The sequence below is a fragment of the Panthera uncia genome (assembly GCF_023721935.1).
Source record: "Panthera uncia isolate 11264 chromosome A3 unlocalized genomic scaffold, Puncia_PCG_1.0 HiC_scaffold_12, whole genome shotgun sequence".
Classification (NCBI taxonomy): Eukaryota; Metazoa; Chordata; class Mammalia; order Carnivora; family Felidae; genus Panthera; species Panthera uncia.
In genome coordinates, this window is record NW_026057579.1 from 18,724,395 (window position 1) to 18,737,168 (window position 12,774).

The 12,774-nt window shown below is 58.6% G+C and overlaps 1 protein-coding gene across 1 annotated transcript; it reads right to left on the reverse strand.

Annotated features, from left to right (window-relative positions):
* Window positions 1-299: 299 nt before the first annotated feature.
* Window positions 300-8,087, reverse strand: EMILIN1 (elastin microfibril interfacer 1). Its single transcript, XM_049652406.1, has 8 exons — window positions 7,393-8,087; window positions 6,324-6,449; window positions 5,640-5,860; window positions 2,620-4,548; window positions 2,126-2,242; window positions 1,694-1,711; window positions 1,391-1,528; window positions 300-969 (listed from the first exon to the last, which is right to left on the reverse strand). Exons 1-8 carry the CDS (start codon window positions 7,560-7,562, stop codon window positions 632-634), a joined length of 3,057 nt encoding a protein of 1,018 aa, XP_049508363.1. The 5' UTR covers window positions 7,563-8,087; the 3' UTR covers window positions 300-631.
* Window positions 8,088-12,774: the final 4,687 nt, after the last annotated feature.

The window sequence follows — 12,774 nt, forward strand, 5'->3', positions numbered from 1 at the left end:
CACGTGACGGGAGTCGGCTCCCAGAGCCCCCTGGCGGACGCCGGCGGAACGGGCGTTCCGGGGAGGAGCGCCGGGCACGGGCCGCCGGCGCGTGCACAGCAAGTGCGCGCAGAGCCACCGAGCCCGGAGGAGCGGCGACCAGGGTCCCGAACCTGGGGCTTCACCTCCCCCTTGTGTACTTCTGTCTACCCTTGAATACGTACTGGAGCAGACGGTTTGTTTTGTTTTGTTTTGTTTTTTAGAAAAACCAAGTGTCTTTATTCCTGAATAGTTTAGTATGGCGGTGGGGGCCGGAGCCCGTCGGGAGAGCCCTGCATCGGCCTGGAGGCCAGCTGGAGGAGCAGAAGGTGCGAGGATGGGCTCCTCCGCAGTCGGCCCTGCAGGGGACGGCGAGCAGGCCAAAAGTCTGGACGAGGGGATGCCAGAGTCCTCCACCCGGCGCGCTCAGGCCGTGGCGAAGAGATTGCTCTGGGCGCCTGTGCCACAGAGGGGGACAGGGACGGCGGCTCGCCTGGGGCTGGGGTGGCGGGACGGAGCCCCACCCCAGGCAGGAAGCCGGGGGAGCCCCGCCGCCCCAGCTGGCTCTTTGGCCGGCGTAGACACTAAGGGCCGGTCGGGCCCAGCCCCCTGTCTACACCTGTTTGGGCTCCAGGTCCTCGTAGAGCAGGGCTCCGCTGAAGATGGTGAGCGGCTCCTCTGAGTGCGCCAGCTGCCCCATGACCAGGTCGATGCAGACCGTGTCTCCAGCCTGCAGCGGCAGGATGAGGCTGAAGACCCCCAGGGCGCCGGGGCTGGGCTGGCTCTCGGCTACTGGCTTATTCTCCAGGCCTTCAGGCTCGTAGCCACCGGAGTCTATGCGGGCCACGCCCAGGTTGGAGCGGGACAGCACGGCCTCCACTTTCTCATGCCGGTGCCCAGTCAGCACCGCGCTCAGAAAGTAGCGCCCGGTCAGTGGTGCTGTGAACACGCCTGGGAACAAGGATGGCAGTCAGGAGGGGAGACAGGTGGCAGGGGCCAGGGAGGTGTTGGGGAGCCCACCCAGAACTCCTGGACTAAGGAGGAACCTGCTGGCTCTTTTCACCTGTCTTCCACTAGAGTGTAAGTTCTACCAGGGCAGGGCATTTGGCGTTTTGTTCGTTACTGCGTGCCCAGCACATTACAGCATCCCCGGGGCCCCAATAAAGAGCTGTTGAACAGAAGCGCTCCTGCCTTCCCCAGCTCACCCCTTACCCAAGCTGTGGTGAAAATGAGTAAATGAAGGAAGTAGGGATCTCCCCAAACCAGAGCATGAGAAGATTTCCCCTTGTCTGAGGGGGCAAGAATGAGAACATACCACTGCACAGCCTTTCCGGTCTCCCCCATTGCCCAGCCAGCCTGCTTCCAGGCTTACCAGTCTCTGGATCGTAATAGCCCCCATCGTTGAGCAGGACTCTGTCGAAGGGCACTGTGCCTGGTTCAGACCGTGGCAAACTCAGGGCAGCTGAAAAGGCCACCAGGGGCACAGGGGCTGCTGGTGCCCCCTCCACTCCTGGGTAGGGGTAAAGGGGAGGGGGTGTCAGAGTGGATGCTCAGTGCAGAGCTGCCTGGCCCCCTTCCCCTCCTGGGTCTCTACCTCCAGGGCGGCCTGAGGCCTTCCATCCTGCAACCCCTAGTTCAGTTCCCCTCCCTCCAGCACCAGATGAGAGGAACTTACCCTGCTCTCCTTGGGGACCTGTGGGAAGACAAGAGGGAGCAGTAAGAAGGGGACAGCTCTCACTAAGTCACTCAGCAAACATCTGCTGAGTCTCTCCGCTGTGCTAGGCGTCACACAGACTCCAAAGCAGGAAGGGGGGTGTCAAGAAAAGGAGGAATAGGGTCCCTTCAGTGCAACTAGCCCCCAGCCTTTCACACCCTACATAGCCCTGTGAGCCCAGTCTTGGTCTTCAATACAGCAGCGAGGCCACCCTATCCAACTAGCCCATATAGTGACTGTCCCAGTTCCTAGTCACTCCCTGTCAGCCATATAGGACCCCCCCCCCATTCCTTGCCCCTTTCCTCCTTTCTCTGTCAAATTCAGAATAGAATGTCGAGCCTGGGGCTGCTAGAGGAGTGGGGGAGTTCCCGCTGCAGTAGGAATCTCACATACCTGGTGGCCCAATGGGTCCCTTTTGTCCATCCTTGCCTGGAGGTCCTGGAGGTCCAGCAGGGCCTGGGGGTCCTTGTATCCCGGGAGGCCCTGGGGGCCCAGCCTCACCTGCGGGCCCTACGGTGACAAAATTCAGTTGAAGGAAAGCCACAAAAGGAGTTTCCAAAGGACAAGGAAAGTCATGGCTCCATGGACAGATGGTGGGGCACCTTGCTGCCCGTGCTGGATACCCGGCTGGCGGAGCAGCACGCCACCCCTGCCCACAGGCCTGTCTGAGCTGCCAGTGGAGAGTGGGGAGCCAGGAGCTTGGGTCATCTGTGGTGGACAAACCGACCCCCGGGACAGTGATGGGTCTGCCATTCATGCTGGGCAGAGCAAGGAGAAAGTAGATGAGATTAAGACTGGCTACTGTGGGGTAGGGATAGGAGAAAGAAAAGACTTAAAAGGGCCCCCCACCACCACCTCCCACCGCATGCCTTCTCTCGCCCCCTCACCAGTGAGGTCCTTCAGACTGAGCTGGTGAAGCCTGTCCTCCAGCAGCAGCAGGGAGCTGTTAAGGGCACCGAGCCGCCTGCCCAGGCCCGCCTGCCCCCCAAGCAGCTTCTCCAGCAAGGCTGCCTGCGTCTGGCTGGTGCTGTTGGTCTCCCGTAGCCCAGCCCAGAGCCCAGCCACGTGTCGGGAAAGGCCTTCACGCAGGCCCTGCAGTCCCCCCGCCACAGTGTCTAGCCGCTCACAGACTCCTTCAAGACGGCCCAATCGCCCCTCTAGGCTGGGGCACTGGCCAGCCTGGGCCTGTCCCTCTTCCAGGCCTCGGAAGCGCTCCTCACTCTCTGTAGCATGCTCCGTGGCCTCCTGTTGCAGCCTGTTAATCTCAGAGATGATACGGTCCTTGGTGGCTCCCAAGTCAGCCAGATCGGCACCCTGCCCTTCCACGGTGGTCTGGAGCTCGTGCAGTGAGTCATTGAGAGAACTGAAGGTGAGAATAACCTCGGACAGCTCTCCTTGCAGGGCCTGTAGGGCTGAGCCTGAGCTCCCCCCAAACACACTGAAGCCGTCCAGAGGCCCTCGGCTTGGTCCCCCAACCCCGGGGCCGGCCCCGGGGCCCCGTGGGGGTAACAGGGGGCAGGAGCAGCGCTCCACACCGTCCCGAAGGCGGCCCAGCTCCTCTTGGACACCACCACAGGCCCCACAGCCCTCATCCCCACGGGCCTGCAGGAGACCCTCCAGTTGGCCCAGCCGTGCCGCCGTGAGGTTCAGCTGCAGCGCGAACTCCGCCGTCGTCTCGTCCAGCGCGTCAACACGCCCCTGGAGCTGGCCCACGACCCCTTGCAGCTCCTCCAGTGCAGCCTGCCGGGCCTCCCCGGCTGCTCCCACTTCGTGCAGGCCTGAGCCCACCAGACGCAGCTGCCCCTCGCTGTCTAGCACCCTGCGCTCCAAGGCACTGAGGATCTCGCTCACCTGGGTGTCCTGCTCCCCCGGGGCCCCGGAGCAGAGCTGCCCACACGCCTGCACAGCCCCTGCCACCTGCTCTTCCAGCAGATCCAGCCGCCCACCCAGCTCTCCGCTCACGTTGGCCAACAGTCCCTCCAGCTTCTCCAGTCGGCCCCGGGCGGCAGGCAGCCAGTGGCCCAGGCCCCCAGGGCGCCCGGGCCAGCCCTCCTCCTGCTCCTGTGAGGGACCCAGAGTGGAGTTGAACTGGTCCTCCAGGCGAGAGAGGCGGGATGCTAAGCTGGTGTAGCCCGGGGGGTGCCCCCCCTGCCCAGCCGCTCCTCCCAGCTCGGTGCCTCGCCGCCCACTCAACACTGTCACCGAGCCGGCCACTACATCCAGCCTCCGCTCCAGCTCTGCCAGCCGCCGGCCCAGCTCCGGAGGGCAGCACTCCTGAAGGGGCCTGCGGCCCGCGGCCTGCCGGGGGAGCTGCCGCTGCCGCTCCTCCACCAAGGTCAGTCGCTTCTCCAGCACTCGCAGCCGCTCTCTGTCCTCCTGCCGCTGCCGGCGGAAGTCATCCAGCCCCGCCAGGCACACGGAGCAGGACTCCTGCAGCCGCCGCTCCAGCTCCCGCGGCAGCTCCTCACTGTGGCCGGGAGGGGCCGGGGCTGGGGCCGGGGCCCTGCCACCGCCGCCACCGCCGCCGCCGCCGTGATGGTTGTTGAGATGGCCCAGCTCCTGGTCATGGGTGGAGACGCGGTTGTCCAGGAGCTGCAGCTGCTGTTGGATCTCAGTGAGGGTCTCCTGCACGCCAGGGCGGGCAGCTGCGTCCGCTGGCTGCTGCCTCCCGTTAAAGGCCGTCTCCACGGCCCTCTGGACGTCTTCCGCCAGGCGCCCGCTCAGTCCCTGCAGGACACCGCGGAGGCCCTGCAGCTCCTTTGTCAGGCTCTGCACCTGCTCCTCCAGCTGCTGTACCTTCTCTGACTCCCCAGGACCTGGCAGAGAGGCAAAGGCATAAGGCGGAGGGGCCGGGCCTCAGAGCTCAGTGCCTACCTCCGAGGCCCTGCCTTCCCCGGCTCCAGCAAGAGCTCCCGGCTGAGTCAGCCACTCCTTAGCTGGGTAATTTGGGCAAGAAAAGATGGAAAGAAACTCCATTTACTGAATGCCTCTAGGCCCTATTTGTAACATGGCTTCCCCCACCCCTTACACCAAACTCCACTGGACAGATATCACAGCTTTCCCTGTTCTGCGGACCATGAGACTGAGGCCCAGGGGACATTAAGGAACTGGGCCATGGATTACGAGTTTAGTAAGTGGCCGAGGCAAGTTTCAAACCCAGGGCATCCATTTGACCACCAAGTCTACTATCCAGAGTTTCTCTCAGACACTGTTTTCTCATCTGTGAAATGGGAATATGGGGAGGCACTGTGGACCTCATAACAGTGGATGTTCCTGGGCGGCAAGCACCTGTCCGTAACACCAAGGGACAGGCGAGATTCCGCGGGAAGCCTGCAGGGGCTCTAGCTGGACGGTGGGAGAATCAGCCAGAAGTTCCTGTTTCCATCATTACAGCATGACTATCTCCCTGGCAGGCAAACACAGCTCGTCTGTCCGCAGTGCCTGGTGCACACATGACAGGAAAGCAGGGGGGACTGCTGCATTCTGGGACCTGCAGTCTCCAGAGGCCACCGAGGGGCCTGGGACCTGTAGTCGGGTGCAGTGCATGCTAGGACTTGTAGTCTATCCCCGTGGTGAACAAGCTTCTCCCAGGAATTCCCCCTTCCTCCCGAAGTGGCTCGCAACTGGGAAGTATCTCGGCCACATGTGGGCGTGCGTGAGCACATTCTCTTTCTCAGCCTTTTTTTTCTCTCCCTCTCTTTCAATCTGCTTCTGTCACACACACACACACACACACACACACACAGTGCATGGGCTTCATGGGTAGGCAGAGAATCTCAGTGATCTCACGTACTCCCTTCCATTCCCTTCTGACTTGGGGCACAGGGTTTTTCCCTTGACAACCTGGCCCCACATTTTCCACCCGGTACCAGCTCCCACTTCTCTTCCCAGCGGCTCCCACACTCACCTTCCCCACCTAGTCCACTCAGGTGGCTTCCTGCACTGGAGCCGGAGAGGTTGGGGCGGGCGGGCCGGGGCCGGGGGCGTGGTGTGGTAGGTGCAGGACCCAGCGCTGGGGCAGGACCCTCAGCACAGTCATCGCCCCCATACCCCTGACAGCACCTCCACTCCATATCTGTCACTGTCTTGTAGGCCACTCGGTAGCGAGGACGGAGGAAGCTGCGGTACCTGGGAGAGGCAGAGGGAGGCCTCTTTACTCCTCCCTGTACTGTCAGTGACCCTGGGACCTGTCCTCAGAGATGGGCAGCTGCTGGTGGTGGACAAGGCCTGTCCCTCAGGCTGGGTCCCCCTTACTGTCCAGCATGTGTCTGTGCTCAGCTGACAGCTGTCAGCTTTCTGGCCAGGAGCCAAATCCCTGTTCTTCCCTTGTCCTATGCTGGAACCTCGAACTCCTCCTCTGGGGCCTGACTCAGCCCAGAGAAGGCATTTGGGGGTTGGCAGGGTGGTCTAGGTAACTTTGCCCTCAGTATCCGCCCCAAACTGTTGCCTCGGCATCTTCTCAAATGGTTCTGACCGAAGCCCCTGGTCCTGTCCCTTGCTGCCTGCTTTGCACAAATTCCCTGAGTTGGCTGCCCTCCTTCTGTCCTAGCCCAGCCCCACCAAGTACCCATCCCCCAGCACTGGGGCTCACATGATGCTGCGGGGACACTGGGGCTGGCCCCAGCCACAGGGCTGGTAGTCGGGCTTGATGAAAGTCTCCACTCCATCCTCAAGGACACAGCTCACTGTCCGGGTCACCACATAGGCACACCAGTTCCTGTAGGCACAACCCCACCTGGGCCCAAGGGCCAAGACACAAGCCCCAGAGGAGGGCCCAGGGGCTACCAGAGGGGCTGAGGGAGGGTCAAAAGATGAAGGGCCCCTGGGGACCTGTAGGAGCCAGGACTTTGGCAGGGCAGCTCCCCCCACGCTTTCCTGTGCTGTAAGAGTCGGTAAAGACTTTTCAAGACAGCAAAAGGAAGCACAGAATGGAAAACCACAACTATAAGAAGTTGATTCTCATGGCTGGGGGGTCCTGGGGAGCCTCTGATTTCACACATTCATTCATGTCCCTTTCTGTTCCAATCCCCAGCCTAGCGTGGCCTATATGAGCCAGCTGGCTGGGTCCCTCTGGTGATCCCCTGGATGCTGGCTTCCACCCACCCCTAAGAGAAGAGGACAGGGCAGGCAGGGGTCCAGCTCAGGGTTAAGCAGAGAATAAGCCATTGATGAACGCTGCCCCTCTCATCGCTTGCCGTTCTACACTCTTGGCCCCATTCATGCTGGCCTTTGATCTGTGTCCGGCTGGAGAGCCCGAAGGGACAGAGCAGCCACAGCGTCAGAAAGAATCACAGATCACTGGATGGGGCCGAGGAAGCCCTAAGAAGGGATAAAGGTCTGCCGGAGGATACCAGGCTGGGACGCAACGGTCAGCCTGCAGGAAGGCCCGGCCCGTGCCCTTCAGGGGAGTTTTCCCGGGCACCTAACTACGGGTCCCCCTGAGGTAAGGGAGGGACCTATCTATTTAGGGGGCCCTGGAAATGCCCCACGGGAAGGCGGGCTTGTGCAGGGCCACCTGATGGATGGGCTTCCTCTCCCCCTCTTCCCTGCACTAGGGCATACGGCCCCGGAGAGGGTAGCCAAGGCGAGGACCAGGATACCAACCTCCTGACCCACCCTCCCACCCACCTCCAGCCTTGGGCTGGGACCCAGACTCTTACCTGTGGCGGCTGGCAGGCCGGGGAGCGCTCTGGGCCTGGGGTTCACCAGGGCTGAGGGCCCCGCCGCCCCCTGTGTAGAGGCTATAACCACGAGGAGGGTAGCTAGCTGCCCCCACGGCTGTGGTCAGCAGGCAGCAGAGGTAGCAGCTCCAGAGGGTGCTGGGGGCCATGGTGGGGGCACTCCGCAGTGGTCCTCAGAGGCACATCCCGGCCTGACCACTGGCGCCTCTGTCTGGAGCCGGGATGCCTCTGCTCCGAGGGACAGCGCCGGGGTCGGGTCCTGTCCCCAGCTTCCTGCCGCCGGCAGCCCCCAGCCACACGCCTCCTCCTTGGCCGCCTGGCCTGACCCCTCTCCCCCTCCTCTTTCCTCCTCAGGCTCCTGTCTGTCCCTCCCTTGGTTCCTTCCGTTCTCCTCTTCTCCACTTCTGAGGGGAGTTTGTTCTCTGTGCCCCCTGGCCTCCTGTGCCTGGTCCCTGCCCCTCTCAGATGCTGCTTCCTGGGCCTCCACCCCCCTCGCCCCAGCTGGCCCTCCTCTGGTCTCCCTATCTGTTTTCCCCAATGACCGGATCCTGGGGGTGACAGGGCTTTGCCCCTGTGGCTGTTCAGAGGCGCAAGAGTGGCTGTGGGGCGGGCCCTGGCCTCCCGCCTCCCTCTCTTGCTCACTCCCTTCCCCCCTGTCTGGCTGGCGGTCCAGCCTCCCCCTTCCTCCCCCCACCTCTCCAACCATCGTGCGCCACATCTGCTTCTTGTTAACTCCGGGAAAGAGAGGAAAAAAAAGGAAAAACAGAGAAATGTGGAGTTGCCGCCAGGCTTGGGGCCAGCCTCTCAGACGGGCCACATGGAGTGGAGCCGGGGCCAGAGCTGGGGAGGAGGCCCTGGGTTGGTCGCTTAGACAGGGAACGGGAGCTGCAGCCACAGCTCCCCTGGGGCTAGGGCAAGCCTCCTCTGGGAGAGAAGACCCGAGAAAGGAGGGGAGGACTGTAAAAGGGAGAATGAACTTGTAGGGCTCAGCAGGGCATCACTCAACCATCTTGTCCAGCTGCCTGCTTTTACAGATGTGAACAATGAGGCCCAGAGTGGGAAAGTAACATGTCCGAGGTAACACAGCACATCAAGAGTGGGGCTGTGATTAGAATTTAAATACCTAGGTCAGTGACTTGGGAGGAAGAAGTAGGATAGGTGAGAGAGCTACTGGGCCAGGGAGGAGACAAACTGAGGCAGGCAGGAAATTCAGAGAAGCCAGAGGAGGAAGAAAGGAATCTGGAAATGAGGTCACAGCCTTCTGTCAAGCATGGAGAGGGCATGAGCAGGAGGAGACTTATTCTCAAAAAACCAAATGAATATGGATCCCAGGCCTTTCTTGGTAAAGGCCAGGCCGTAAGTGGGGGAGGGGAAGGAAGGAGGCAAACTGGGCAGTTATCTAAATCTACAGAGCCCAAAGGAAGTCACTCCCCAGCCTAGAGGCAAGCCCGATAGCCTCTGTAGCCGGCAAGGAACTCAGTCCCATTCAACAGCCTGACGGGAAAGCTCCTCTTGAGATGTCCGAATCCGTCAGCTGGCCCCCCCCCTCACCATCTGGCCTCAGCACTGTGCTCTGGACCAGGTGTCCCTGTGTGGTAGGGCGCTCGCTTGCAAGATCGAAGCAGAAGTATCAGAAGGGAGATGAGAGTGCTGTGTGCAGCACTGTGGTGGTGCCCAGGTGCCCGGGTGCCCAGGTAGCAAAGGCATATGTAAGACTCAGAAATGAGTAACTGGGGCCGCGGGGGAACGGGACACAGACACTGAAGCAGAAGACGAACACAAAGCAGGATAGACAGCGTGCCAAGGGAGCCAGACAAATGGATGATGTGTTCTGGGTAAGAGGAGGGGAAAGACAGCTGGACGCTCGGGGGAGTCAGAGTAGAGCCCTTGGAAGAGAGAGCCGGAACAGTGTTGGGGGGGGGGGGGGGGGAAGAACAGAGACAGGGGGAGGGGAGAGATTTCAGGTTGGGGAAAGAGGTCTGCCTTTGTCGTCTCATTGCTCCACATGGCAGCAATAACAGTACCCTCCTTCCTAGGTTTGTGACGATTAAGTTAATACACGTAGAGCATTCAGAATAGTGCCTGGCGCGTGGTACACGCTCAGTAAGTGTTAGCTCTTATTTGTGTCAGGAAGAAGTGGGACAGAAAGTCAGAGAAGTCGATTGTGGAAAACCTGGGGAGAGGCCCAGGTGACTGGTTAGGAGCTTGCATCGTAAGTTTTTGAGTAGGAGCTCAATATACATGCAGAAGGAAGACAGGAGCAATGGACAGGGTTTTAGGCACAAGGATGCCGGTTCCTGCTCCTCCTCTAAGTACCGTTATCCCTTTGAGCAAATCCCATGACTCTGCTAGAGGTCTGTTGGCTACTGTCTATGGTGCCTTCGAAATTCTACATTGCAAAATGATGCAGGTTGGGAAGAGAAGGCTGTGATTGCTTGGTGACTGCCTGGGTAATAAGGGGCCACAGTAAAGGAGGTATCAGAGAAGATTCCGGGGTTTGAGCCAGAAATGGGTAACTTGAGAAGAGGAACGGGTTTGGAAGAAGATGACCTTAGTTTGGACACACTGAGTTTAAGATGAGAATAACGTAGTTCAATGGTAATAAATGTCCAGGAGATGGTCAGAGATGTGGGTCTTGATTCCGGAAACCATTTATAGGGCAATAGTTGGAAATCATGAGAATGGATGCCACCAAATCTTCTACGTGACTCTGTGTGATCTGCCCCTGAGGTCCTATGGCCCAGAATATGATCTCGATGGCTGGGAGAAATGTTCGTAAAACGACAGGATGATGAAAGTGAATGCTGAAATCCACAGAAATGGAAATTTGTGGCTGCCCTCGGAAGTGTGGGGATCAGCACACAGGGAGACTTGAAGGAAAGAGCCCCAAGAGATTGATTTGAAAGTTGCTGTCAGTGGAAGGTTGTAGCATTGTCCCTGGTCTCTGCATCAGTTCTGGGCCCTGGCCCTGGCAGGAAGCCAACCCATTTCAGGTTGCCCTGGCTGCTGCTGTGGGTTTTCTTTCTCTGTTCTTGCCACCCTCCCTCCCATCAGGGGGCCTCTGACAATCTGAAAAGTCATCCCAGCCATCTTGTCACTGTCCGGTTGTCCTTCATTCCTTAAGTTTAAATGGGTGTCCCCCTTAAATTTAAAAATCTGTTGTATATTAAGTATGTCAAGCCAAAAAGGGTGGCTTTGAAATACAATTGTGGTAGGTTGCATTTCATTTAGTCCTGTAGTTAGGAGCCCCGACCTAGGGGCTGACGTAGAATGTTTGTGACATTTCAAGTAAATCAGTGGCTCTGGGTTCACTGGGGAGGCTTGAGGTGTTGAGCCAGCAGGCTGCAATGGAGACTAAGGTTAGAGAAAATACATTGCCGATGGCTGTGGTACTGACGAGTAGCCACAAATGTCCAAAGAAACTGCCAAGAGAATTCCGGAGACCAAAAATGGCTAAGTCCTTGGAGCACGAGGACAAGATCTATTTTATAACCTCTCCAGGATGGGGGATTATCAAGGGTCTAGTGCCAATGGGAAATCCTCGCTATACTGGACAACTAAATTATTCAGTCAAGCATCAGTGGCTGAGCAATGAGCTCAGGTACCAAGGCCAGGACAGCTGGGGGCACCAGCAGTGAGGGGCATTTCATGTCTAATGCCCTCTGTCAGAGGACTGAATATTGGGAGGGAAAAAATGAGAGTGATATGAATTGGGTCTTAGGTTATGCAAACCCAGATGGGAATTCAAGCTTTTGGGGACTCTTGAGCAGAAGTCCACTCCTGCTCAAATGTACACATTTTCCTTTTCTTCCCAACCCTTCCCACAGGTCTAATACTTTAAGAGCCAGCCTCTCTGGACTCAGGGCCCAGGCCCATTTCCGGGATCTTGCTGCCTTTTCACTCCTTAGCCGAATCCTTCCCTCATGTCTTCTCCTTGAAAATGTCACACTAACTCCAGAGATTAAGCTCCACATATGCCCCTCGCAGCAATTCTCTCTCTCCTCCAGTTCCCCCAAGGATGAGGCTTTGACTCTTTCACTTTCCACAGACATTTCCACCCAAGCTTTTTTCAAGTTTTGTTAGTTCTTAGCTGAGTCTAGGTTAGTCCTGGGGACCATTTTTTAATTTCAGTTCCCCCAGGCACTAGGCCAAATGACCCATTCAAGGCCGATAAAGATTTGCTGACCCAGGCACGGCAAGTTCTGAGAGGTGAAAGACATTTCTGGATGTTTCTAAAACAAACCTTTTCCTCTTGTCCCTGGCCCTAGGATAACCTGTCGAGTCCACAGTCTGACACAGAGTATGGAATAGAGGAAAGCGAATCAGGTGACGGTTTCAAACTATTTGTAGAGTCCTGGTCAAATCAATTACTTCTGGGCCTCAGTTTCCTTCTTTGTAAAATGATCTTGAAGGCCCCTTTCAGCTCTGTCAGCCTGAGGTCAGTTGGTTTCAGGACAGCCTTGTTAATCTGAAATACTTCCAAGGCCTTCCCTCATGTCATTTGCAGTCTAGAAAGTCTACTTTCCAGGATTTCGTTCTGTTTTAACAGTAGATCTAAGTGTCTGGCTGGACTTGGATCTGGTTCAAATTTCCAGGAGCCACAGAGCATAATGTGTGTAGTCCTTTGAGACCTAGACCCCCATTCTCCCAGAGCAGGGCTGGGACACTCTGAGGGACACGAGGATGTACACGCCTGGGGTTTCAGGGTTATGTAGACAGGACATGGGCTTGGGATCCTAAATAGGAAACTTCGGGGAAATGCTGGGGGGTGGCATGGGGAAGGCCAGTGGGAATGACAGACTGACTGCTCAAGGCAGGGACTGACCTTCGGAGCCACTGGGCTAGCGCATGGAGGACCCACTGCTGATGGTCCCAGGCCTCAGAAGCCAGCTCTGGGCTAGTGAGCCCCTAGCTCATGGTGCACACAGGCAGCAAGACGGTCCCCTGCCCCAGCTGCTCCAGTCCCACAGCAGCTCCTGTAGTTTTCCTTGGCTCAGAGAAGCAGAGGCGTCCCCTGAGCCCTGGCTCCCCTCTACCGCAAAGCAACTGGCTTCCATTACCCCTGACAGCTCCAGAGTAACAGCCCAGCCCCCGGCCCCAGCCTGGCTCGGTGCCGTTCCCTTTTATGGTGAAGCGGAGGGAAAGCAAGGAGGGGGTGGGGTGGGGAGTAGGTTCCCGCTGGGGCAGAGGGCTGTAGAGCTCCAGGGCCGCTCCCTCACCAGAGACCCTCAGTCATCTACCCACAGTCGGCTTTCTCCTCAGTGATCCACTCTGCTCAGAACACACAACCCCTCTTGCTTGTCCTGGCCCTCCCTCCCACTCTCCCTCCCTCACATCCGGGGGGTGATTTCCCACTTGGCC

Bases quoted from the DNA above. Each gene is read 5' to 3' on its own strand.
- EMILIN1 (XM_049652406.1), bottom strand. From the start codon at position 7,562: ATGGCCCCCAGCACCCTCTGGAGCTGCTACCTCTGCTGCCTGCTGACC. The intron at 5,861-6,323 runs GTGAGCCCCAGT...TGCCTCTCCCAG, and splicing joins CAGTGTCCCCGCAGCATCAT to GTACCGCAGCTTCCTCCGTC. The intron at 2,243-2,619 runs GTGAGGGGGCGA...TTGTCACCGTAG, and splicing joins CAGTCTGAAGGACCTCACTG to GGCCCGCAGGTGAGGCTGGG.